Source organism: Microcaecilia unicolor, chromosome 2, assembly GCF_901765095.1.
Source record: "Microcaecilia unicolor chromosome 2, aMicUni1.1, whole genome shotgun sequence".
Lineage (NCBI taxonomy): Eukaryota > Metazoa > Chordata > Amphibia > Gymnophiona > Siphonopidae > Microcaecilia > Microcaecilia unicolor.
The window spans coordinates 648,108,172-648,134,853 of NC_044032.1; the positions used below are offsets into that span (position 1 = coordinate 648,108,172).

General features: G+C 44.7%; 2 protein-coding genes across 2 annotated transcripts in view; both read right to left on the reverse strand.

Moving 5' to 3' along the window:
* The window catches only part of LOC115462239 (zinc finger protein 81-like), a 130,822-nt gene extending 114,973 nt beyond the window's left edge, over nt 1–15,849 (reverse strand). Inside the window, exons 1-2 of the mRNA XM_030192250.1 lie at nt 15,831–15,849; nt 8,128–8,241 (exon numbers count right to left, since the gene is read on the reverse strand). Of these exons, the coding sequence (XP_030048110.1) occupies nt 8,128–8,241; nt 15,831–15,849 (133 nt within the window). The remainder of the gene's footprint in view (nt 1–8,127; nt 8,242–15,830) is intronic.
* Nucleotides 10,230–26,682, reverse strand: part of LOC115462713 (protein ZNF783-like) — a 36,722-nt gene continuing 20,269 nt past the window's right edge. The window contains exons 2-6 of the mRNA XM_030192714.1: nt 22,942–23,062; nt 22,305–22,417; nt 22,063–22,176; nt 18,049–18,209; nt 10,230–10,270 (exon numbers count right to left, since the gene is read on the reverse strand). Of these exons, the coding sequence (XP_030048574.1) occupies nt 22,162–22,176; nt 22,305–22,417; nt 22,942–23,062 (249 nt within the window). The 3' untranslated portion in view covers nt 10,230–10,270; nt 18,049–18,209; nt 22,063–22,161. The remainder of the gene's footprint in view (nt 10,271–18,048; nt 18,210–22,062; nt 22,177–22,304; nt 22,418–22,941; nt 23,063–26,682) is intronic.

Here is a 26,682-nt window from a genome sequence, read left to right on the forward strand (position 1 = left end):
ATCAGTGTGTAGCGGGCCCAGCTCAACTGGCACATCTGAGATGCTGTGTGGAGTCTCTCCCTTCCCTCTCTGTCCCATCCCACCCCCCTCTCCCTCCCTTCCCTTTCCAATAGAATTACCCCAGATCATCTGCACAGACTATTGAGCCTGCGAGATTAGGAGTAACACGTGTGGGCGCTTCGAGGCCCCTACCCCAGATCTCTATATCTTTGCTTTCAGTTTGACTTTAGTTACACTTCAGACAACAGATCAGAATTCTATTCAGACACATTTAGTTACCATTCAGTCTTTCTTTCATATCCCGTCCAATAGATGCTGTTCTGTTAGCACTGCTTGCGCTTCTTCCACCGTGTTGTAGGTCTGCCACCGCTCATTAATACAAAGGCGTAGTTTCGCTGGGTACTGTAGCGTGAATTTTATTTTTCTTGTTGCAAGTTGGGCGCAGAGTGGGTGGAATTTCCTGCGCTGTTCCTGGACTCGTTGCGTGTAGTCTGGAAAAATCAAAATGGATTTACCTCCATATTTCAAGGAGTCCCTACGGAGCTTGAACCCCTGTAATATTTCCATTTTATGTTGGTAGTTTAAGATCTTCGCCACTATTACCCGCGGCCTTGCGTTTTCCTCTGTGCGCCGTCCCACGCGATGTGCACGTTCTATTATTAGGGAACCGCAAGAATCTGTAAGGGCTAGTTCGGTTGCCAGCCATCGTTCCAGCCAAGTATGTAAGTTGCGTTCTGAGAGCTGTTCTGGCAGGCCCACTATGCGGACATTGTTCCGCCGGGAACGGCTTTCCAGGTCCTCCAGCCTCTCTTCTTGCTCCTTCAGTTGCTGTTGTAGGCCTCGTAAATCTGGACCAAAGTCTCGGGTGTCATCTTCGAGCGCGGATACTCTCGTTTCTAAATCGCTGGTGCGGGTTCCCAATCCGTCCAGGATCAACTGGTAACTGTCTATTTTCTCATTAAGTGCTGCCCATTTCGGGTCCCACGCGCTCGCGATCGCTGTCGTCAGTTGAGTAAGTTGCTGGTCATTAAAAGTTATCGATGGTGGAGTTTCGGGCAGGCCGTCCACCATTTTCCCTTCCACGTTTCCGGTTTTGTTTTTTCCTTTTTACTGACCTTTGTACCATTATATTCGGCGATTTTTGTAAATATTTGTCCATAGGCACTTTAGAAGCGTTATCGATGGTGAAACGGTCATTTAAGACGGGTCCAGTCTCTGCAATGTTGTTCGATCTAGGGCAAGGGCCTCAGAGCTAAACAGCAAACGTCCTGCCTAGCTCATAGCGTCATGTGACCTCCGATGCAAAATATTTTAACTTTGGTAAGAACAAAAACAGAGAGAGTAAAGATGGAAAATGGCAGGGGGCACAGAAACAGAGAAGGCTGCATGGCAGGGGGAACAGAGAGTGAATGAGGGAGAGAAGAGACACTGCATGGGACAGAAAGAGAGAGAAAGAGTCAGAAGAGGCTGGATGGCAAGGGGTACAGAGAGAGAGAGAGAGAAGAAGCAGCTTTACTGCAGGGGGCAGAGAGAGAGAGAGAGTGTGAAGAGGCTGCATTGCAACGGGCACAGGGAGATTGAGAAGAGGCTAGGGTGGAAGTGCAGAGGAAAGAAGGGGAGAAATGGGACGGGGGAGGAATGGGGACACAGAAGGCAGATACTGAACATGGGAATAGGGACCGGGACACAGAGGAAATGATGGTGGAAAAAAAAAGTCAAATAGACAAGAGATCCTGGAAAGCAGAAAATGGATGAAACTGGTGTGTGGGAGGAGGAAGGAAGGAGCAGAAGATGGATGGGGTGGGGGGAGGAGCAGGAGGCAGATGGGGCTAGGGGGAGAGGGGCGGTAGGGGAGGGGGTTGGAACAGGAGATAGGGCTAGGGGTGTGAGTGGGAAGGGAACAGAGCAGAAGATGGATGGGACTGGGGGAAAGAGCAGGAGTTAGATGGGGCTAGGGGTTACGGTTAGAAGGAAAAGGAATACAGTAGAAGATGGGGCTGGGGTGGGGGAGGAGCAGTAGGTGGATGGGGCTAGAGGGTATAGGTAGAGGGGAGGGGGAACTGAGTAAAAGTGATGGGCAGACTCTTCAGGTGGCCCCAGGGTAACCCCAGGAAGGTACTAGGTGTTTCAAGATACAGACGTACTGATTTTGGTAAAATGGGGGAATATCTGAAGAAGGAGCTGATGGCATGGGGGTCAGAACAGGTGAAGCGGAAGTGCAGTGGTCCAAGCTGAAAACTGCTATAATAGGACAACCGATCTTTACACAAGGAAAGTAAACAAAACAAGAGAAACAGGAAGCCTATGTGGTTCTCCAAAGAAGTAGCTGAAAAAATAAGAGCAAAAGAGGCTTTGCTCAAGAAATACAAAAGAACACAACGAGAGGATCACGGAAAAGATTATCGGATTAAACTTAAAGAAGCGAAGAAGGAAATACAGCTATTGGGGAACGGAATTGCAAGACTGAAAGACGCTGAGAATAGCTATGCGGAGAGTGATGAGGATAAAGTGAATGTGCTAAACAAATACTTTGCTTCAGTGTTCACGGAATAAAATTCTGGAGAAGGATCTTAGTTGGTTGAGGAGGGAATATCTGAGAATGGAGTGGATACGGCGCCGTTCGTAGAAGAAAGCGTTTATAAACAGCTCAAAAACCTGAAAGTGGAAAAAGCTACGGAGCCGGATAGGATACATCCTAGTGAGGGAGTGTTTTCTGCCTCTATGTCACTCCCTCCCTCACAGCCCACTATAATTAACCCTGATCGGGTAGGATTTATTACTGGAAGGCAAGCAGCAGATGGTAGAAGAGTACTTTCCATCTATGAAGGGTGAAACACAAAAGAGGTGTATAGACATAGGCGCCCCGTATAAGAGGCTTGCCCTCCCGCACGAGTCTTGCACCCAGGGCCGGCCCAACAACATGGTAAGCAGGTCAGGGGGGCCCTGACCTCTGGAGGGCGCCGCCACGCCATGCTTACCTCGCCCTCCCGCTCCCATGTCCCAACTGCCCGCCCTCTTCTCTCCCCTAAGATCCCTTTCCTTTTTTTTTTTCTTTTAAATTTTACCTCCGAGTCCGGCAGCGCAGCGTCAGTGAAAGCGCTTCCCTTCGCTCAGTGTCCCGCCTTCTTCTGACATCATATGGGTGAATGGAGGGGGGGAGGGGAAGAGAGGAGCATGGATGGGAGGGCAGGGCTCAGGGAGAGAGGGGAATTGCTGGATATGGATGAATGGAGGGGGCAGGGGAGAGAGGAGCATGGATGGACATGGATGGGAGGGCAGGGCAGGGCTCAAGGAGAGAGGGGAATTGCTGGATATGGGTGAATGGAGGGGGGCAGGGGAGAGAGGAGCATGGATGGGAGGGCAGGGCCCAGGGAGAGAGGGGAATTGCTGCATATGGGTGAATGGAGGGGAGAGGGGAGCATGGATGAACATGGATGGGAGGGCAGGGCAGGGCTCAAGGAGAGAGGGGAATTGCTGGATATGGGTGAATGGAGGGGGCAGGGGAGAGAGGAGCATGGATGGGAGGGCAGGGCTCAGGGAGAGAGGGGAATTGCTGGATATAGATGAATGGAGGGGGCAGGGGAGAGAGGAGCATGGATGGGAGGGCAGGGCCCAGGGAGAGAGGGGAATTGCTGGATATGGGTGAATGGAGGGGGCAGGGGAGAGAGGAGCATGGATGGACATGGATGGGAGGGGTGGGCCCAGGGAGAGAGGAGAAATTGCTGGACATAGAGGGGAGTGGAGGGAAGAGAGAAGAAGGAGATGAGATGAGGGAAAAGGAAGAGAGGAGAAAAACTGCACATGGATGGAGAAAATAGGCAGAAGCTGGATCCACTGGACAGTCAAGTCTGTGGAGGACCCAGCTTTTACTTACGGATGTATGACAAGAAATGAAGAAGACAGGCGGAAAGTAAAGAAATAAATGGAAAGGAAGCCCTGGAAACGGAGTTAAGAGGACAGATAGCAGCAGAATCGGATACTGGGCCAGCATGATCAGAAAAACAAAGTCACCAGACAACAAAGGTAGAAAAGATCATTTTATTTTCATTATAGTGTTTGGAATATGTCCACTTTGAGAATCAGGTGCTCAACATTAAAAGTTTATATTTATTTACTTATTTATGGCATCTTATCCCACATTAAACATTAATTAGGATGTTTTGTGGCTCTACATGAGAATTGTGATATGATCCTTGTTTCCTATTGTTGACAGTCTGCATTTTCCGTATGGTGGTATATTGGTGTATTAGGTTCTGCCCAATGTAATATTTATGGTACAGTAAGGTTCTGTTTTTGCACAAAGTTGTGCATAGTGTTTTGCAGTTGAGCGACTGTGGTTAGTATATGCTTTGAGCAACCACTTTATTCTTTGACATATGATACATATCTAATATCTAAATTAATAAAAGGTATTAATTGTGACTTTTTTATTTTTTTTTTCTGTGTGTTATCAGACAATTATGGATTTAAAGCTCCACCCCTGGCCCCACTCCTACCCCGCCCCCTTTAGCCTCCCCAAACAGTTGGGCCACCGACCGCCTATGTGTATAGACCCTTTGGTTTCGTATCAGACTGCTAAAATAGACAAGGAAATTTCTTCCTGGATAGTTCAGGCATCAAGTTCAAAACAGATTTGTTTCAGAATTATGGAAGGAAATGAACATATTAGTTTTAATTCATGATAATATGCTGTAATTTCTGATTTGTCTAGTCTCGCATGTAACCCACATAGAACTGTGAGGTATTACGGACTATAAAAATAAAGTGTTATTGTCATCAAACGCCTAGCACCCGCCTGGGGTTAACACTGTGGCCACCTGGAGGGTTCTCTGTCCAACACTGCTCAGGACCGCCTGCACCTGGGCATGTGCTCTATACTAGCACCCTCCTCCCACCGACTGTGTCCTGCTTGCCTCTGAGCTAGTCTCCAACTCTCAGATTATTCTCTGGGGATTTCTAGAACACTGGGGCCAAACTCCAGGCAGGGCCGGTCTTAGCAAGTGCGGGGCCCTATGCAGACCAATTTGGTGGGGCCCCATCCTAGCCATGCCCACCTTAGCCCCACCCCTACCCTAGCTCCACCCCATTGATAAGATTATTCCATTTTTAGAACATTTTTTTTTATTTATGAAATTTCAAATAAAGAAAAATGAAGCTAAACTTGTACAAAAAACCTGATTGAAATAATAAGCACAATGCTATCATGAAACCCCCCCTCACCAGAAATTATTCAGTTCAAGTCCACTACAATTAGTAGTTCCAATTCTCAGAACAAAGGAGAATAAAGGAAAAATATTAAGAAAAGATCCAGTACTTTCAAATTCCCCTATTATTCTGTAACCCATCAAACCAGAGAGGCAAGTAGCCACATCTGTTACTAAAATAGTTTGAACTGATTGTACCTACTTTATATCAGATTTTGCTACTTCATGATTTCCATTCTCAGATTTTAGCTTAGTAATCTTTTCTTCCTGTGATTGCAGTCTAGCTTCCAAATGATTAATTCGAGGTGTCATATCATTAATTACTGGAAGCAGTGTTTTAGCTAAATCTGCTATTGCCATCCAAATTTTTATCAGGAGAAATATCTGCAGATCTATGTGAAAATAACCCAGATATGTTAGAAACAGCCTCTTCCATGCCAGAAGATCTTACTTACTCAGCTTCTCCAGCAACTAATGTTGTTGGACCAAATTTCCTCTCAGGGAGGCAGACATTTCCAACCCTTGCACCGTCCGTAAGCGTCGTTAGATGAGAGAGACACTTCTCCTGATCTCCTGCCTGCATGGAATCCGATTTCAATTTGGCATAAGTGCATAACTGTTGGCGTCAGCAACGATGGCTCACCTCACGTCCTCACCAACTCCAACCAGGCTCCAGCTTTTCCCGCTCAGTGACTCCCGCCCTCGCATCCGGAAACAGGAAATACATCAGAAGGCGGGACATTGAGCGGGAAGCTGGAGCCTGGAGGTGAGCCGTCGCGCTGCAACTGTCTGTCGTCGCCGTCGGGGCCGTCGCTGCCTGGGCTGGCATCGCTCAGTTAGTCGCCAGGGTCTGGGGACTCGGGAGCTGATGGCGGGCTCAGCGGGCCCAAGCCGGGAGTGGGCGCCGCGCCGGTGGTGACGGGAGCGGAGTGGCCGAGCCGCGGGAAATGGGGATCATCTCAGGCGACTAAGGCGAGCAGAGGCGGAGGTCGGAGCGGAGTTACGAGCGAGGCAGAGTTGAGCGCGGGGCCCCCTTCGGCGCAGGGCCCTATGCAGTCGCCTTGGTCGCCTCTGCCTAAGACCGGCCCTGACTCCAGGAGTTCCACAATTTCTAGACAGCAAACCCAAAAACACAAACCAGGATTCTTAGTCGTCCAGGATGGCAGAACTAATAAACTATAGGTTTATTATCATGAAAATGAACAGTGAATGTTTGAAAAAGCAGATGAAAAAGTACAGCAAGCAATTAAAAATATTAACACTTGTTACTACCTGGGTAGCACCTGGGGAGTTCAGGAACGTAACTGTTCACAAGAATTGAACAGGATCTCAGGACACAGATGTTCCTCCTCTGTACCCCCACCCTGAGAATAAAGAAAAAATCCAGTACCTCCTGTCTAGTTTGAAGTCCAGGGCTAATCAGAGCCCCAGGGCATCAACTTTGAAAGTATCTGGCCAATGATTGCAGATTGCCTTTCCATAAGCTTAAACAGGAAAAGAGAAAGCCTTTTTTTCTGCTACAGCTTTAAAACTCAAAACAAGAGCCATCTGCTGGCCAACCAGTAGAAAACATTTCATGAAATAATACAGTTTTCAGGCTTAGAAACCCAGAGTTTCGTCACAGTTATGTTATCTTTTGGAAGGCTCATCAAGAGTGGATACCTATGATAGCAGAAGCAGTGTCGCCCCTGTTGCTTGCCTTGGTAGTAGAACCTCTGGCACAAACATTTAGGGAAATTAAAAGACTTATAATAAGAGATAAGGAACATAGAGTCTCCTTGTTTGCAGATGATCTTTTGATATTGACTCAAGGTACAGAAAAAGCCCAAATGGCTTTATAGGAGCAAATGGCAGAATATGGAAGCTTGTTGTGAGATGGCATTACTCTCCATCTAGACTGCAAGCCATTATGAGGAAAGGGGATGGTTTATGTTGGAGAGGGTGTAGCCGGAGGGGAATATATACTCACATCTGGAGGGAATGTCCTAGGGTCCAAAAATTATGGAAGGAGGTATCTGCATATGGGCAACAGTTACTCGAGACTCATATAGCGTGTACTATGGAAAATGCCCTACTAAGTGGGAGAGTGGAAGGGATAACGGGAGCTATGGATACATTAATGCTATTGGTTTTTACAGCAGCTCGACTGCTGATTGCCTCACATTGGCATACACGGACCATGCAAAAACAGGCTGTATATTATATGCAAACAATATAGATTGACTACCTTAAAATCTAATAAATGCAAATATCAAGAATTGTGGAGCGATTCCTCCAGTTGGAAGGACAATCTGAGTTTTGGGGAGGGGAGTGAGGGGAAGGGGAGAGATAAGGGATGCGGAGGGTCTACTTATAGTTTTTCATTATTGGGGGTGGCAGTTTGTTATGTAACAAAATGTAGACTTGTTCTTAATTTTTTCTGTTAAGAGATGAAGTCAGTTATTTTGCTAGAAAATTAATAAACAAGTCGCGAATTCCCATGGCAGCCTGCATGAGGTTGTAGCCGCCATTTTTGGAATTGGGAATGGCATCATTACCATAAACTGCATTATATACTGTGATTTGTATTAACCTATCAGCAACACAAAATGTCCATGACTAAGTCAAACTGAACCATGTTCATCAGTCATGTCCCTACACAACAGTGCAGAAGACTCTCCACCTCCAGCAGCCCTTTCAACAGTACAGATTTCACAACCCCAAGAAACTCTAGGGTAAAGGGTTTTGCAGACCAGATCCCATAGCTGGGATACCCATCTCTATCCGTGCCTCCTCCATCTCCACAGACAGTTTAATCTCTCCAAAGCAGGGAAACAGACAGAGGGAGAAGAAGAGGAGATGACAGCCTTTTATCTCACCAGCGCTGAATTCCTGAATGATTCCAGCTTTTAGTAAAGATGTGAAGCAGGAATTCTGTACTTACCTGTTATAGAAGTCAGGGTCTGCTCAGACATCTCTGATTCAGGATTTTCCATGAAGGGGAGATCTTCCTCTTGCTTAATACTCAGGGAGAACACAGATGTTACAATTGGAAGGTCTGTGATGAGAAAACACATTCACAAGGTATCTGATAATACTAAATTAGGAAACTGATTTTAAGTGGCCAAATGTTTGATGTTATTGACCCATCTCCTGTGATCTAAAAATGCAAAGCCCATTAAATCCAAAACATTTACTTACTGAAGAGGTCATTTGGATTTTCTTTTCCCTCCCACTCAAATTGTTGAGTGAAATATTTCTCATCTTCCTTTTTAATCTTGAATATAACATCAGGATTAAGAATTGAATAACCTGTTGATAAGAAGTAGGAAAATTACATTTAAATTGTAATTGTAGAATCCCTCGGGAGGTTCCCTCTGCTTCATGTTTTGATGGAGCAGTGGGTGATTTGTGCATGAAGGTCTGTGTATAGTGTGAAGAGCAAAGAAACTACAAGCCCCAGAAGGCAGTGCAGCACCAGAGAGATTCAGAACCAAGGAACTACAAAGCCCAGAAGGCAGGGCAACGTCAGAGAAACCAGGAACTAAGAAACTACAAGGTCCAGAAGGCAGTGCAGCGACAGCAGAGGGATCAGGTGAAGGGAGAAGATTCTATGCAAGAGAGGGAGGAGCCGGGGTGTGATTGGGAGATGGAATCAGATGGGGGAAGGGAGGAGCCCCTAGACCGAGAGGAAGGGGAGGAGAGAATGGAACTGGAGGAGGTGGAAGGAGGGGAGAATGAGGAGGAAATGGAAGTGCTGGTGGAGGGCTCTTAAAGTGAGTTATGAACTGAACTGGAGAGAGTGAATGAAGCCTTGGTGAATTGACCCGGTGGGTGGATGTCAGGTGGTTTTGTGCTGACAAATGAGGGAGGTGGGTCATTAGGTCTAAGAGTGAGAAAGTGACTTAGACCATATTGCCATTGAATTGAACTGTTTAATTTCATTTCTAAGATGAACTGTGTTTGAAGGCAATGCTAAACTAAACTGTGTTTGAAAGCAGTGCTAAAACTGAATTGATGAGGAAAACATTGCTAACTGAACTGAAATGTGAGCAGTGCTCATTAGCTGTGTGAAAGAGCAGTACCACTAAGTACTGGATTAGAAGCAGTGCTGGAGGAAACCATATTGAAAGCAGGGCCAAAGTGAACTGTGTGGAAAGCAGGCCCAAGCTGAACTGTATTGCAAGCAGGGCTCAAATGAAGTGTGTTTAAAAGTGGAGCTACACTGAGGAGAGGGGAAAGCCTGTGAAGCCTTAAAGCAGAGTAAATGTACTCAGGAGATAATAAAGCACTTCTGGTGATTTGCCTGTTGTCCGGAAACCCTGATTGCAGACTGTCGACTCGGGAGTAAAGAGCGTGCTTGGTGAAGAAAGGAAGAGACTGAGAAAGAGTGGTGCAGATCTGGCGACTGAGCGTGACAATAGATATCTTGAGACGTGTGTATTTGACTGACAAAGCTTGGAGAGAAGAGGCAGCAGTGCTCCGACACTTGATTAAGATTATATCATAGAGGTTTTCTGGTATAGAGATTTCTCTTCGTTTCCCTCCTAGGTGGAGGCATTGCAGCTGCCAATCTTCTGGTTACCATTTGGAGAGGTTATATGTTGTACAGTATAGTTGACGTGTGCAGCTGATATGTCATGACCTTATGCAGAAGTCTCAGAGGAAATCTCTCTCTGGTCTTCTGTGCCAAAATATTTTGTATGGGAATGGGAGAGAGACTCCTGCTGGTGCTGTGTGAAGCCTCTAGTTTAAGTTGTACATTTTATCTTACAACAGAGAGCAGCATCTTTTGCAGATCCTGTAGAAGTGGAGTCTTTCACAGGCTCCTATTGCATATGGGATGGTATCAGAAACCAGGATCTAAATTTCAGGTGCTCATGGTATCTAGTTCCTGTGATTTTTACACCACTGATTCCATAATGTGCTTGTGTGGAGGATGATAGAGAAACATATTTACCTCGTGAGATGAGGATGTCATGAATCTCCTTGATGACCTTCTTGTACAGCTCCTTCTGCCATTCTCCCAGAAGGTCCCAGTCCATTTCCAAGAAATAAGCAGCAACATCCTTGAAAGTGACCAATGCCTAGAACAGCAAACAGGACACCCCTATGTCAGAGTTTCATTGTTTTTTCATTTCATTTTATTTCTTTAAACATACACCTATCAACATAATTCTAGATGGTTTACAACAAACATATGTAATACTTCACATAAAAAGAAACAATACCAGAAAATCATTCAAAATAAAATGGGAAAGTAGAAGAAAGCAGTCAAGCATTTATCTTTGTTCAAATCATCAAATAATGCTACACACACCACAACTTCAAGGGTAAATTGTTCCAGTTGTATACATCATACTGAAAACAGGTTTCTAGAAGGAAGATGTTTAAGTAGTGTGCGATATTTTACAGGTGTCCAATGCAACTCCCCCAGAATGGATGAACTAGGCATTAAATGGGCAATTCTAAATCAAGGGAGGTGAAAGGATCTCAGAAACGTAAAACCCATTTTTTTGAAGCTCTGAGACCCTTATCTGTCCTCTCTGTCCCCTAGGGGAAGAAGTTTGGTGCTTAACGTGTTGTGATTCCATATCTCTTTGATCTGCCCTCTTATCGAATAACGACTCCAAATTACTGCCTAATCTGTGTTGGGAGGGTACCTGGGTGAGTAGAGAGTAGGGTAATACAACCCCGTAGCCTAAGCGCCCTCCGTGCCGCGACTACGAGGGACATATTCTTTGCTGGTGCACATAGCAAATCATAAAGGCCATCAGCCAGGAAAGAAGAGCCCATCTCCAACTTGACCAACTGCTGCACTAAACCAGCCCTGTCCAAGACCGAATCTGCCCAGTGAAAGTAAGCACAGGCCACTAGCCACGCACAAACGGACGCTTGCAGCAAGAGAGCCAATAAATCAAAACTACACTTAAGGAAAGACTAAGAATCCAGGGAATCTTCCTCCTCCATCTCTCCTGAGCATTCATCAGCCAAAAAAGGACCAGACCGAATATTTATTTATTTGTTGCATTTGTGCCCCACATTTTCCCACCTATTTGCAGGCTCAATGTGGCTTACATAGTACCGTAGAGGCTGTTGCCAATTCGGCTAATAACAGATACAAAGTTATATTGTGATCATATGAGATAGGATGGGGCCAGGTATCAAGGGGTCGAAAGAGGTGAAGATTATGAATTGTTCTGTACGATCACTGGTTATGATATGTCGCTGGGTGCTGAGATTTTTGTTTGGATCGTTGGGATAGGCTTTTTTGAATAGGTGAGTCTTGAGTGGTCATGGATTGTTCTCACTGTATTTGGGAGTCCGTTCCATAGTAGTGCGCTTATTTAGGAGAAATTAGATGCGTAGGTTGTTTTGTATTTTAGCCTTTTACAGTTTGGATAAAGTATGTTTAGGTATGATCTTGATGATCTGATTCTGTTTCTGGTTGGTAGATCTATTAGGTCTATCATATAACCTGGTACTACACCGTAGATGATTTTGTGTACCAAGGTGCAGATTTTGAAGATGGTCCGTTCTTTGATTGGGAGCCAATGCAGCTTTTCTCGTAGGGGTTTGGCACTTTCGAATCGTGTTTTACCATATATCAGTCTGGCTGCTGTGTTTTGGGTGGTCTGGAGTTTTTTTGTGAGTTGTGCTTTGCAACCTGCATAGATTCCGTTACACTAATCTGCATGGCTTAGGACCATTGATTGTATTAGGTTTCGAAAAGTTTCCCTCGGGAAGAAAGGTTTTATTCGTTTGAGTTTCCACATTGCATGGAACATTTTCTTTATTACAGTGTTTACTTGGTTCTCTAGTATGAGGCTCCGATCAAGTGTGACCCCGAGTATTTTTAAGCTTTCTGAGGTAGGGAGAGTGTGGCCTGAGGTAGTCATGGTAGCGGGTTTGTATTTGTTGTGTTGTGATGAGAGGATGAGGCAATGTGTTTTTTCAGTGTTCAGTTTCAGTTGGAATGAATTTGCCCAGGAGTCCATGATGTTAAGGCCGTCATTAATTTTGTTGGTTATTTCTGTCAAGTTCTGTTTGAAGGGGATGTATATTGTGACGTCATTTGCATAGATGAATGGGTTGAGACCTCGATTGGACAAGGACTTTGCCAGTGGAATCATCATCATGTTGAAGAGTATTGGTGATAGTGGTGATCCTTGAGGTACTCCGCATGTTGCTTTCCATAGTGATGATATATTTGAGTTTGATTTTACTTGGTATGTTCTTGGTGGTAAGAAAGCCCTTAATCCAGTTAAGTACGTTTCCAACAATCCCAAAGTGGTCAAGGAGTCTCAGTAATATATTGTGGTTTACCATGTCGAATGTGCTCGACATGTCAAATTGGAGGAGGAGTATGCTTTTACCTATAGCTATTTCCTTCTTGAATTTGGCCAGGAGAGTAACTAGTACAGTCTCAGTGCTATGGTGGGAGCGGAATCCTAATTGTGAATCGTGAAGTATTGAAAACTTGTCCAGGTATTCCGTGAGTTGTTTAGTCGCCAAGCTCTCCATCAATTTTACTACTAGAGGGATAGACGCAACTGGTCGGTAGTTGGTGAGATCATTTGTTTTTTTTCTTCATGTCTTTAGGTATTGGGGTAATTAGGATGTTGCTATGTTCCTTGGGGAAGGAGCCTTGTTGTAGCATGAAGTTAAGGTAGGATGTAAGGTCTTCTATGAATCGGTTGGGGGCGCATTTAAGTAGGTGACTGGGGCATGTGTCCAGTTTGCAGTGGGTTTTGGCGAATCTGCGAGTCGCTTGTATGACTGATTCGGTGGTAAGTGTATTGAATATAGACCAGATTCGATCAGCTGGGTAACCACCCGGGGTTAGATCCAGGTTGTCGAAGAAATTTTCGATATCGGTGTTATGATGAGGAAGGGTGCTGCATAGTTTTGTTATTTTTTCCTTTAAGTAGGTGGCCAGGTTGTCTGCATGTGGGATGTCTGTGTTGGATGTAGTGACTGGGGTGGTGTCTAATAGCTTATTTACAAGTTGAAATAGTTTCTTGAGATCTTTGTTGTCCGGTCCTAATTTGGTTTTGTAATAGGACCTTTTGGTTTGTCTAATAGCATATTTGTATTTTCTGTGTAATTGTTTCCAGGCATTGAGTGTGATTTCGTTTTTTGCTTTTTTCTATGCTCGTTCTAGTTTTCTAGTTTGTGTTTTGAGTTTTTTTAATTTGTCATTGTACCAAGGTATTGAGTTTTGTATTCTTGATGTTCTCGTTTTTAGAGGTGCTATTTCGTTTAGTATTGGTCTGCATCTATTCTCCCATTGATTAAGGTATTGTGTGGAGTCGGATCTTGTCATCCATCCGTTGTCATGTATCTGTTGCCAGAATATTTGTGGGTCTATTTTCCCTCTTGTAGTGTAAGTTGTTTGGTCTGATGTTTGAGTTAATCCTTTCTTACGCCAGTTTAGGAATAGATTCAATTGGTAATGGTCGGTCCATGGTTTTTCTGACCATTTGATGTTTGTTATTGATAGGTTATGATCTGTGTGCAGTCTGTGTGCTAGGAAGTCCAGTGTGTGTCCCTTAGTGTGGGTGGTTTGTATTTGAGGTCATTTGAGATCCCAGGACTGTAAGAATTCTTTACATTCACGTGCATTGGCGGAATTGGGGTCTTCTAAGTGGAGGTTTATGAAACCTAGTATTAATATGTTGGAGTTATTAACACAAGTGTTTGAGATGAAATCCGTGAAGATTGGCTGGCTTTCATTCCAATTTCCGGGTGGTCTGTAGAGTAGAACACAATTCAGCTGATCAGTCAGGGATTTGTTTTGGATTCTGATTGATGCGATTTCTAGTTGGGGTGTTATGGTCTCAGCGGTGGTTTGGGTAGTGAATTGAGCTCTGTGTATTAGTGCAATTCTTCTACCTCTCTTTATTGATCTGGTCCAGTGGATGATTTTATACCCTGGAGGACATAGTTCAAGGATTATGGGGTCTTTTTGATTGTGGATCCAGGTTTCACTGAGGAAGATGAGATCAAGGTTTTCTGAGTTGATCCAGTCTGATATCGTTGTTGTTTTGTTGACTACAGATCTGGCATTAATGTAGCCTACTTTGATACTTTGGTATAGGGCTGTTAGGTTTGGTGATGCACGGAGGTGAGAGGCACTGTGATTTCAATGCAGGGGGCCCGGCCCGGTAGTAGACGGTCGACGACGGAGCCGCAGGCGGGTGGGACTGCAGCGCCGGGCCCCCCTTGGAGGCCCAGGGAACTTTGTCCCCCCTGTCCCCTTTCTCGGCGGCCCTGCAGTGTTGGAAGAATTCAAAATGGCAGAGCCGCCAGCGGCGAACCCGCCTGCAAGGCAACCTCCTTTCAAGCTATTCCTGCCGCACTGTGCTCAGTGGTCAAATTGAGGACAACTGCAGCTCACCACAAAGCCGGCGCTGCAATCCATGCGCCTCAACCCCCTAACCACAGAAGGGTTCTCCTCTTGTAGTAAGACATCTTTCTCCTGAGAATCCAGAGAATCTTCCTCCTCGAGCTCACTAAAAACCTCCTCTGAGCCTGAGAGGGAAACCGTCCAGATCCTCAGCCCAATCCAGGGGAGGTCTTTTGGCCACCAACGGACCCCACCTCCCTCACCTGTCTTCCAGGCCTGATATAAAGTCCAGTCAAACTAAGGAGGGAGCCCCATCCCTCCTGAGCATTCACCAGCCAAAAAAGGCCCAGACCGAATATCTTCCTGCAACAACTGAAGTGGGCCTGCAGCTCGGGAACCGCCGAAAACGGAGCTGTGCTCCACAGTCAAATTGGGTGGAGTCGCCGAGGACGACTTTGGCTCATCATCAGAAAGATGGGACTGTGATCCAGGCACCTCAACCCCTGGTGCGCACACGAGCCACAGCGGAGGAGCTTGGCTGCACACATCACCGCGGTAAAAACACGAGGGAGGAAAGATGCAACCCGCCCTACAAACCAAGCAAAAACAACTTCCCCTCCAGCACAGAATCAACACTCCGCTCTCCCGGACAGCCAAAACGTACCGGCACTGAGTCTGGTGCTGTTTACTCTCTCTCTCTTTTTTTTTTTTTAAACTTGAGCCCCGCTGCTGAAGGCTGAGCAAGGCACTCAAGGCTCCCGCCCAGACACGGCAACAGAGGCACAAAGCTGTCCACTCCAGAGAGCAGAGAACGGGGAGGGACCTGGCCTCCTGGGTTTAACACCCCAAGGGGAAACAGGGCCCCACCGGACCCACACTCCAGAACCCCAGAAGGGACCAGGCACAGGGAGTTTTTTTTCCAGGCTAAAAACTCAAGAAGAAGAAAACCCCCGAAAGAAAAAACAACCACAGAGCACCAAAGCACTCCCTAGGGCCTAACCTACCGGTTAGGCTGCACAGACTGCCATGTCTACTCTCTGCTGGACAATGAGAAATACTGGCTGGTTGGCGTTCTGCACAGGATAAATATACAGAAGCCCTTTTACTAAGCTGTGGTAGGCTGTACGCGTGTGCAGCGCACGCCCAAATGACACTACCGTCAGGCCAGTACAGTGGTAATTTCAGATTTTGCACGTGCCCACAACGTGTGGATGAATTATTTATTTCCACCTAGTAACCTAGTAGATGACGGCAGAAAAAGACCTCCACGGTCCATCCAGTCTGCCCGTATACCTTACCTTGATTTGAATCTGTCATTTTTAGGTCACAGACCGTAGAAGTCTGCCCAGCACTAGCCCCGCCTCCCAACCACCAGCCCTGCTTCCCACCACCGGATCCGCCACCCAATCTCGGCTAAGCTTCTGAGGATCCATTCCTTCTGAACAGGATTTCTTTATGTTTATCCCACGCATGTTTGAATTCCGTTACCGTTTTCATCTCCACCACCTCCCGCGGGATGGCATTCCAAGCATCCACCACTCTCTCCGTGAAAAAATACTTCCTGACATTTTTCTTCAGTCTGCTCCCCTTTGATCTCATTTCATGTCCTCTAGTTCTTCCGCCTTCCCATCTCCGGAAAAAGTTTCTTTGCGGATTAATACCTTTCAAATATTTGAACGTCTGTATCGTATATATGAACGTCTGTATCATATCACCCCTGTTTCTCCTTTCCTCCAGGGTATACATGTTCAGGTCAGCAAGTCTCTCCTCATACATCTTGTAATGCAAATCCCATACCATTCTCGTAGCTTTTCTTTGCACCGCTTCAATTCTTTTTACATCCTTAGCAAGATACGGCCTCCAAAACTGAACACAATGCTCCAGGTGGGGCCTCACCAACGACTTGTACAGGGGCATCAACACCTCCTTTCTTCTGCTGGTCACACCTCTCTCTATACAGCCTAGCAATATTCTAGCTATGGCCACCACCTTGTCACACTGTTTCGTCGCCTTCAGATCCTCAGATACTATCACCCCACGATCCCTCTCCCCGTCCTTACATATCAGACTCTCACCGCCTAACACATACGTCTCCCGTGGATTTCTACTCCCTAAGTGCATCACTTTGCATTTCTTCGTATTGAATTTTAATTGCCAAACCTTAGACCATTCTTCTAGCTTCTGCAAATCCTTTTTCATGTTTTCCACTCCCTCCCGGGTGTCCACTCTGTTACAAATCTTAGTATCATCCGCAAATAGGCAACCTTTACCTTCTAACCCTTCGGCAATGTCACTCACAAATATATTGAACAGAATCGGCCCCAGCACCGATCCCTGAGGCACTCCACTACTCACCTTTCCCTCATCCGAGCGAACTCCATTAACCACCACCCTCTGGCGTCTGTCCGTCAACCAGTTCCTAATCCAGTTCACCACTTTGAGTCCTATCTTCAGCCTGTCAAGTTTATTTAAGAGCCTCCTGTGGGGAACCGTGTCAAAAGCTTTGCTGAAATCTAAGTAGAGTATGTCTAGCACGTCCCTGATTCAATTCTCCAGTCACCCAATCAAAGAATTCAATGAGATTCGTTTGGCACGATTTTCCTTTGGTAAAACCATGTTGTCTCGGATCTTGCAACTTATTGGCTTCCAGGAAATTCACTATCCTTTCCTTCAACATGGCTTCCATTACTTTTCCAATAACCGAAGTGAGGCTTACCGGCCTGTAGTTTCCAGCTTCTTCCCTATCACCATTTTTGTGAAGAGGGACCACATCCGTCGTTCTGCAATCCCTCGGAACCTCTCCCGTCTCTAAGGATTTATTAAACAAATCTTTAAGAGGACCCGCCAAAACCTCTCTGAGCTCCCTCAATATCCTGGGGTGGATCGCGTCCGGTCCCATGGCTTTGTCCACCTTTAGTTTCTCTAGTTGTTGATACACACTCTCTTCCGTGAACGGTGCTATATCCACTCCATTCTCAAATGAACTTTTGCCAGTGCATCGTGGACCTTCTCCAGGATTTTCTTCAGTGAAAACAGAACAAAAGTATCTATTTAGCAAATTTGCTTTTTCTTCATCATTATCTACATAGCGGTTCGCAGTATCTTTGAGTCTCACAATTCCCTTTTTAGTCATTCTTCTTTCACTAATATACCTGAAGGAATTTTTGTTACCCCTCCTTACATTTCTAGCCAGATTGCAAAGTGGATATAGAGAGGTCAGAAAGAGTTAGAGATATAGGGAAGATTATAAAAATTAACAAAGGATGAAAGACAATAGATACTAAAGATGAAGAAAAGAGACAGAGCGACATGGGATAAGGGTGAAGGAGAATAAGAGAGAGAAGAAATTAAAAAAGAAACACCAATGAAAGAAGAAAAGTAAAAATATGAAAAATAGAACAAACACATTATCTACACAAGAAGAGATAGAAGTCAGAGGCTGTGATTATAACATCTCATTCTCACCATCCCTGGTCCACAGGAGGGAATCTTTCTTATAGGAAAAGTTTGTATCACCTCATTACTAGCTTTAATCGTAGCTTCATCACATGCTTCAGGCAGTTCCTCACATCTGCCTGTTGTGGTCAGATTTCCTGTTTCCTCAGATCCCCGAGGCTCAGTTCTGAATCCTTTTTGCTCAAATTGGATTAAAATGTCAGGCCTGACATTATAGAAACCTATTATAAGAAAAAGACAGCAAAATATGTTTGTTTTTTAAGTTACCACAGAATTATTCACAGGCACCTCCACTTGTACAGAATTAAAATAAAGATGGGTACTGATGTACTAATCATCATCAAAAATGTATTCTAGAAATACCGCGATATTTTCATGCTGTGGTGAACAACTCCTTTCTCAACAGCACTAATATTGCATAAATATAATGGAAATGTCTGTCATCACGAGTTTTGTTGCTGATTCGATTATTAGGCATGTAGATAGCTGGTTGGCTGGTGGACGTGAGGATCGCCTGCTCACTTGCCTGCCTGGTGCGAAAGGTGACGGATCTCACGCATCACCTAGATAGGATTTTAGATAGTGCTGGGGAGGAGCCGGCTGTCTTTGTACATGTGGGTACCAATGACATAGGAAAATGTGGGAGAGAGGTTCTGGAAGCCAAATTTAAGCTCTTAGGTAGAAAGCTCAAATCCAGAATCTCTAGGGTAGCATTTCTGAAGTGCTACTCGTTCCACGCGCAGGGCCCAAGAGACAGGCAGAGCTCTGGAGTCTCAATGTGTGGATGAGATGATGGTGCAGGGAGGAGGGTTTTAGATTTGTTAGGAACTGGGCAACATTCTGGGGAAGGGGGAGCCTATTCCAAAAGGACGGCTCCACCTTAACCAGGGTGGGACCAGGCTGCTGGCATCGGCGTTTAAAAAGGAGGCGATAAGAGCAGCTTTTAAACTAGAAACTGGGGGAAGGCTGACAATCGCTCAAAAGCGCATAGTTCGGGATAAGGCATCTTTCAAAGACATCACCAAAACAGGGCAGGTAGGGTATCCAGATAGTGAGGTTGCAACAAAGATCATAGTAGATCAGGTGTCCTTAAATAAAAATCAGACAAAAGATTGCAAATTAATACTGTCAAGTACTGAGCATGATGTAAATAGGAACAACAAACATAATTTGAAATGTCTATATGCGAATGCCAGAAGCCTAAGAAATAAGATGGGAGAGTTAGAATATATTGCACTAAATGAAAAATTAGATATAATAGGAATCTCTGAGGCCTGGTGGAAGGAGGATAACCAGTGGGACACTGTCATACCGAGGTACAAATTATATCGTAGCGATTGGGTGGATTGAATTGGTGGAGGGGTAGCACTGTATGTTAAGGAGGGCCTTGAATCAAATAGATTGAAAATTCTGCAGGAAACAAAATACATCTTGGAATCCCTATGGATTGAAATTCCATGTGTAAAGGGGAAAAGGATAGCGATAGGAGTGTACTACCATCCGCCTGGCCAGGATGAACAGACGGATGTAGAAATGTTATCAGAAATTAGGGACGCTAACAAGCTGGGCAACACAATAATAATGGGTGATTTCAATTACCCCAATATTGACTGGGCAAATGTAACATCAGGGCGTTCTAGGGAGGTAAAATTCGTTGACGAAATCAAGGACTGCTATATGGAGCAGCTGGTACAGGAGCCAACAAGAGGAGGAAAAATTCTAGACCCAGTCCTTAGTGGACCGCATGATCTGGTGCGGGAGGTAATGGTGATGGGGCCACTTGATAACCGTGAACATAATATGATCAGGTTTGATATTAGCTTTGGAGTAAGTATAAACAGGAAATCCAAAACCCAGGTCAAGTATATTCCACGTTTTAAAAATGGAGGACGGAAGACCAAACGACAGCTGGCATGGTTAAAAACTGAGGTAGTAGTAGTAGGTATAGGAAGCTATTAGAGCTAAAAGAAAATCCTTCAGAAAATGGAAGAAGGAACCGACTGAAAATAATAAGAAACAGCATAAAGAAGGTCAAATCAAATGCAAAGCGCTGATAAGGAAGGCAAAGAGGGACTTTGAGAAAAAGATTGCGTTGGGAGGCAAAATCACATACTAAAATTTTTTTTACATATATTAAAAGCAAGAAGCAGACAAAAGAATCAGTTGGACCTCTAGATGACCGAGGGGTAAAAGGGGCAATCAGGGAAGACAAAGCCATATTGGAGAGATTAAATGAATTCTTTGCTTCGGTCTACACAGAGGAAGATTTGGGAGAGTTACCAGTGCCAGAAATGGTATTCAAAGCTGACGAGTCGGAGAAACTGAATGAAATCTCTATAAACCTGGAGGATGTAATGGGGCAATTTGACAAACTGAAGAGTAGCAAATCTCCTGGACCAGATGGTATTCATCCCAGAGTACTGACAGAATTGAAAAATGAACTGGCGGAACTATTGTTAATAATATGTAATTTATCCTTAAAATTGAGTGTGGTACCAGAAGATTGGATGGTAGCCCATGTAACGCCGATATTTTAAAAAGGTTCCAGAGGAGATCTTGGAAATTATAGACCGGTGAGCCTAACGTCGGTGTCAGGCAAAATGGTAGAGACTATTATAAAGGACAAAATTACAGAGCATATTCAAAAGCATGGATTAATAAGACAAAGCCAACATGGATTTAGTGAAGGGAAATCTTGCCTCACCAATCTATTACATTTCTTTGAAGGGGTGAACAAACATGTAGATAAAGGGGAGCCGGTTGATATTGTGTATTTGGATTTTCAAAAGGCGTTTGACAAATACCTCATGAAAGGCTCCAGAGGAAAAATGGAGAGTCATGGGATAGGAGGAAGAGTCCTATTGTGGATTAAAAACTGGTTAAAGGATAGAAAACAGAGAGTAGGGTTAAATGGTCAGTATTCTCAATGGAGAAGGGTAGATAGTGGGATTCCTTAGGGGTCTGTGTTGGGACCGCTGCTTTTTTTTTTTTTTTTTTAAGGTAGGAAAATCATTTTATTTTGAATGTTTCAAATGGAATATGTTAACTTTGGGAAATGTGCATAGCGGATGTCTTTTTATGTTACAACATTTTTTATTAGTGACACTTCAATAAAATACATACTTGACCATATGCATACAGCCTCACTGGTACAGATGTTCATAAAGAAACTTTTTTGTTAAGCTAATACAGAGTGCCAAACAATTATCACATTTTATCCCCTTCCCCTTCTTTGATAGGGAGGATGTCCCCATGTCATGTACACTTTGCTTTAATATTAACTGTATATAGAATTCTCATACAGATGATGGATCTGATCCTCAGGTGGGACCGCTGCTTTTTAACATATTCATAAATGATCTAGAGATGGGAGTAACTATTGAGGTAATTAAATTTGATGATGACACAAAGTTATTCAAAGTTGTTAAATTGCCAGAGGATTGTGAAAAATTCCAAGAGGACCTTACGAGACTGGGCATCTAAACGGCAGATAACGTTTAATGTGAGCAAGTGCAAAGTGATGTATGTGGGAAAGAGGAACCTGAACTTTAGCTACGTAATGCAAGGTTCCACGTTAGGAGTCACCGACCAAGAAAGGGATCTCGGAGTCGTTGTTGATGATATGTTGACACCCTCTGCTCACTGTGCTGTGGCAGCTAAGAAAGCAAATAGAATGTTAGGTATTATTAGGAAAGGAATGGAAAACAAAAGTGAGGACGTTATATAATGCCTTTGTATCGCTCCATGGTGCAACTCCATTCTCTTCTGTTCTACAATTCACTCTTTCGACAATGTTAACTCCGTAATCCCTAATTGGTCTGTCTTGAATAGACTGTAAGCTCTGATGAGCAGGGACTGTCTCTTCAAGTTCAAGTGTACAGTGCTGTGTACGTCTAGTAACCCTACAGAAATGATACGTAGTAGTACTAGTAGTAATAGCAATGCTGCTCAATTACACACCCCGGCAGTATCTGCTTTACAGAGAGGATAATGGCTTCTTATCCCACCAGCTCTGAATTCCTAAATAATCCCGGCTGATTTTATTAAGATGTGCAGGAGGAATTTTATACTTACTTGTTACAGGAGGGTGAGTCTGTTCAGACGTCTCTGATTTAGGAGGATCCATCAAGGGGAGATCTTCCTCTTGTTTAACCCCGAGTGAGATCACAGACGTTACAACTGGAAGGTCTGTTAAGAGAAAATACATTAGAAGGAGTCATCAAAGATACGATAATACTAAATTAGGAAATGGACTTTAAATCTCTAAACGCCTGGAGACTTTGATCTGAAAATTCAAACCCAAAACATTTACTTACTCTTAATGAGATCATCTGGGTTTTCTTTTCCTCCCACTCAAAATGTTGAGGGAAATAATTCTCGTCTTTGTTCTTAATCTTGAAAATGACATCAGGATTAACAACTGAATAACCTGTAAGTAAGCAGGAAAATAGCATTTAAATAAAAATGTATAAGCCCTGGGGAGGTTCCACCTGTTTCCTGTTGTGAACAAGCAGTGCATGAAAGTGTGTGTGTGTACATACAGGACTAAGTTCTGTATATGGAGCCAAAAACATGATGCTGATAAAAATTGGAGCTAAACGCTATTCTATAAACAGTTCTCAGAGTTAGGCGCTGTTGATAGAATAGTGTTTTGCGCCGGGACCAATTTTGGGTGTAAGGATTTACGCCCACTGAAACATGGTTTACATTCTTACACAGAAGTTGTAGTTCTCAGGAAGAAGGGTCAAAATTTTGTTGTACAGAAAAGGGAGACAGACTGCAGCTGGTCTTGTATGAAGCCTCCAGTTTAAGGTAAACATTTTATCTTACCAGGTCTCAATTTCAGGTGCCCACGGGACCTGGTACCTGGGATTTTTCCAGCTCTGATAAAATAACAGCACCCATTCCATTAATGTGCCTGTGTGGTAGATGATCAAAAACAGACATATTTACCTTGTGAGATGAGGATGTCATGAACCTCCTTGATGACCTTCTTGTACAGCTCCTTCTGCCATTCTCCCAGAATGTCCCAGTCCACTTCCAAGAAATAAGCAGCGACATCCTTGAACAAGGCCTGGACATCCTTGAACAAGGCCTGGAACAACAGACAAGACACCGTCAGTCACAGTTTCATTATAATGTTTACCTTGTTGGGTAGACTGGATGGACTGTGCAGGTCTTTATACGCCGTCATCTACTATGTTTTCTCCAGAACTTTGGATCCTTAAACGTGAAGGACGAAAACTGGAAAGGAGATGGCGCAAATCTCACCTGGATATAGACAGGCTAAACTGCAGGAAGCACATGGCAAAGTACCGCCATGCCTTAACAGCAACCAAAAAACAGTATTTCTCTCAATGCATTGCACAGGCTGCCAATTCAACCAAGCAGCTGTTCAGTATAGTAAACAGCCTACTGCAACCTCCACAACAAAACCAGCCTGCCAAGTCTAAATTTACTAATCCACTGCTGAAACCCCCCCGTCTATTATACCTAATAAATGCCTTCCTTCTACTCTCTACTTCTTCCCTTAACTAATCTCTGCACAACAATAATTGTACCTGACATCCAAGACTAATTGTATTAACAAAACTATGTAAGCCACTTTGAGCCTGCAAATAGGTGGGAAAAGGTGGGATACAAATGCAATAAATAATAAACTGAACTGCAATGATTTTGCTGCATTGCCAACAAAATTAAAAAATCTCCACCAGGATTTACAGGCAATCCCACCCAGTGCCCAACCAGTCAACCAGAGGTGCACAAACTTGCCCCCTCCTAACAGAGACAGATGGAACACTTTTAACCTAATGACAGAGGAGAGACTTGACAAAATCTTAAGAGACCTTCGACCAACTACCTGCTCCCTCAATCCCTGCCCATCAAAGATAGTGCTCCGCCCTTTCTGCTTCGCCTCACCCTATGCCTGGAATAAACTCCCCAAGCCCATACGCCAATGCCCCTCCCTATCCATCTTCAAATCCCTACTCAAAGCCCACCTCCTCAATGTCGCTTTTGGCACCTAATCATTGTACCTCTACCCAAGAAATCTAGACTGTTCCTTTGTCCTTTAGATTGTAAGCTCCTTTTGAGCAGGGACTGTCCTTCTTTGTTTTTTGTACAGCGCTGCTTAAATCCATAATTGTCTGATAACACACAGAAAAAAATAAAATAAAAGTCACAATACCTTTTATTAAATTTAGATATTAGATATGTATCATATGTCAAAGAATAAAGTAGTTGCTCAAAGCATATACTAACCACAATCGCTCAACTGCAAAACACTATGCACAACTTTATGCAAAAACACACTCAGAACCTTACTGATACACCAATATACCACCCATACGGAAAATGCAGACCGTCAACAATATGAAACCAGGGATCATAATATCACAATTCTCATGTACAGCCACAAAACACCCTAATTCATGTTTAATGTGGGATAAAATGCCATACATAAGTAAATAAATATAAACTTTTAATGTTGAGCACCTGATTCTCAAAGTGGACATATTCCAAACACTATAATGAAAATAAAATGATCTTGTCTACCTTTGTTGTCTGGTGACTTTCTTTTTCTGATCATGCTGGCCCAGTATATGATTCTGCTGCTATCTGTCCTCTTAACTCCGTTTCCAGGGCTTCCTTTCCATTTATTTCTTTACTTTCCGCCTTTCTTCTTCACTTCTTGGCCTACATCCGTAAGTAAAAGCTGGGTCCTCCACAGACTTGACTGTCCAGTGGATCCAGCTTCTGCCTATTTTCTGCATCCATGTGCAGTTTTTCTCTCTTCCTTTTCCCTCATCTCATCTCCTTCCTCACTCTTCCCTCCCCTCCATCCATGTCCAGCAACCCTCCTCTCCCCCCTGCCCTCTCCTCCATCCACCCACGTCCAGCCATAGGAGCCGACTCTGTGGGTGCTGTGGGTGCTTGAGCACCCCCAATATTGAGCAAATTCCTTGTATGTGTCCAGGGAGGGGTTATTTCCATTAGGCTTAGCACCCCAAATAATTTTGAAAAGTTGGCTCCTATGTGTCCAGCAACCCTCCTCTCCCCTCCCCTCCATCCACCCATGTCCAGCAACCCTCCTCTCCCCCCTGCCCGCTCCTCCATCCACCTATGTCCAGCAACCCTCCTATTCCCTCCATCCACCCATGTCCAGCAACTCTCCTCTCCCCTGCCCTCCCCTCCATCCACCCATGTCCAGCAACCCTCCTCTCCCCCCTGCCCTCCCCTCCATCCACCTATGTCCAGCAACCTTCCTCTCCCTTCCCCTCCATCCACCCATGTCCAGCCAGCAACTCTCCACTCCCCTGCCCTTCCCTCCATCTACCCATGTCGAGCCAATAACTCTCCTCTCCCCTGCCCTCCCCTCCATCCTCCCATGTCCAGCAACCCTCCTCTCCCCCCTGCCCTCCCCTCCATCCACCAATGTTAACCATCTCCTTCCAGCCCCACTCTCAACGCCAGGCAGGAATCTTCCAGCCCCCCCAATTCCAGATCCCCCGCTCGTCCATCCTGTCTGCCCTCAGCTCCCCCCTAGCCCTCATTTGCTTCCTGCCGCTGCCCTACCTTTAAATATTGTATTTTTCTTCCAGTCATGGCGCCAGCATTAAAAGCAGAAGCAGGCTCGGCTCCAGCCTTCTCTCGCATAGCTCCGCCCTCTTCTGACGTATTTCCTGTTTCCGCGAAGGCGGATCCATGCAAGGGAAGGCTGGAGCCAAGCCTGCTTCTGCTTTTAATGCTGGCGCCGCGACCGGAAGAAAAATACAATATTTAAAGGTAGGGCAGCGGCAGGAAGCAAACGAGGGCTAGGGGGGAGCTGAGGGCAGACGGGATGGACGACCTGGGGAGCGGGGAAGCCTGGAGCTCGTCGCGGGGTGGGGGCAGCAGGAGAAGAAGGTCACAGTTGGGCTGGGGAGGCTTAGCCTCCCCAAGCCTCTTATACGGGGCGCCTATGGATAATATTTAACCATCTCTCTGACCTCACGTGCAACTTTCAACAAATCAATCACCTTACTTTCAAATTCTTCCTACTTTCTTACTCATCTATGTGTTACAACTTTGCCTTACCCTTCACTACCAATTATAATGTTCTAGTACATATTGTGTTGTCATTGCAAGTAGTATACCATGCCATACTTTGTATTGTTGTTTTTTACTGCTCTAATTGCCTATTGCTCATGTTTGATTTATTCTTACTGTGCACCACCTTGAATGAATTCCTTCAAAAAGGCGGTAAATAAATAACAGATTTTGTTATATGACCTCAGTCAGTAAGATCAGAGCTCCAGTACATTATAGTATGAAGTATATAGTACGAGTTCTGTCCCCTTAAATCTCCAATATTTTGAACAGACTTCCTGGCCCTTACACTGGAAATCTCTCATGTTGACTGATTTAGCAGTTGGAAGGAGACGGCTGAGGGGAGACATGATAGAGGTATATAAAATAATGAGTGGTGTGGAATAGGTGGATGTGAAGCGTCTGTTCATGCTTTCCAAAAATACTAGGACTAGGGGGCATGCGATGAAACTACAGTGCAGTAAATTTAAAACAAATCGGAGAAACGTTTTCTTCACCCAACGTGTAATTAAACTCTGGAATTCGTTGCCGGAGAAAGTGGTGAAGGCGGTTAGCTTAGCAGAGTTTAAAAAGGGGTTGGATGGTTTCCTAAAGGACAAGTCCATA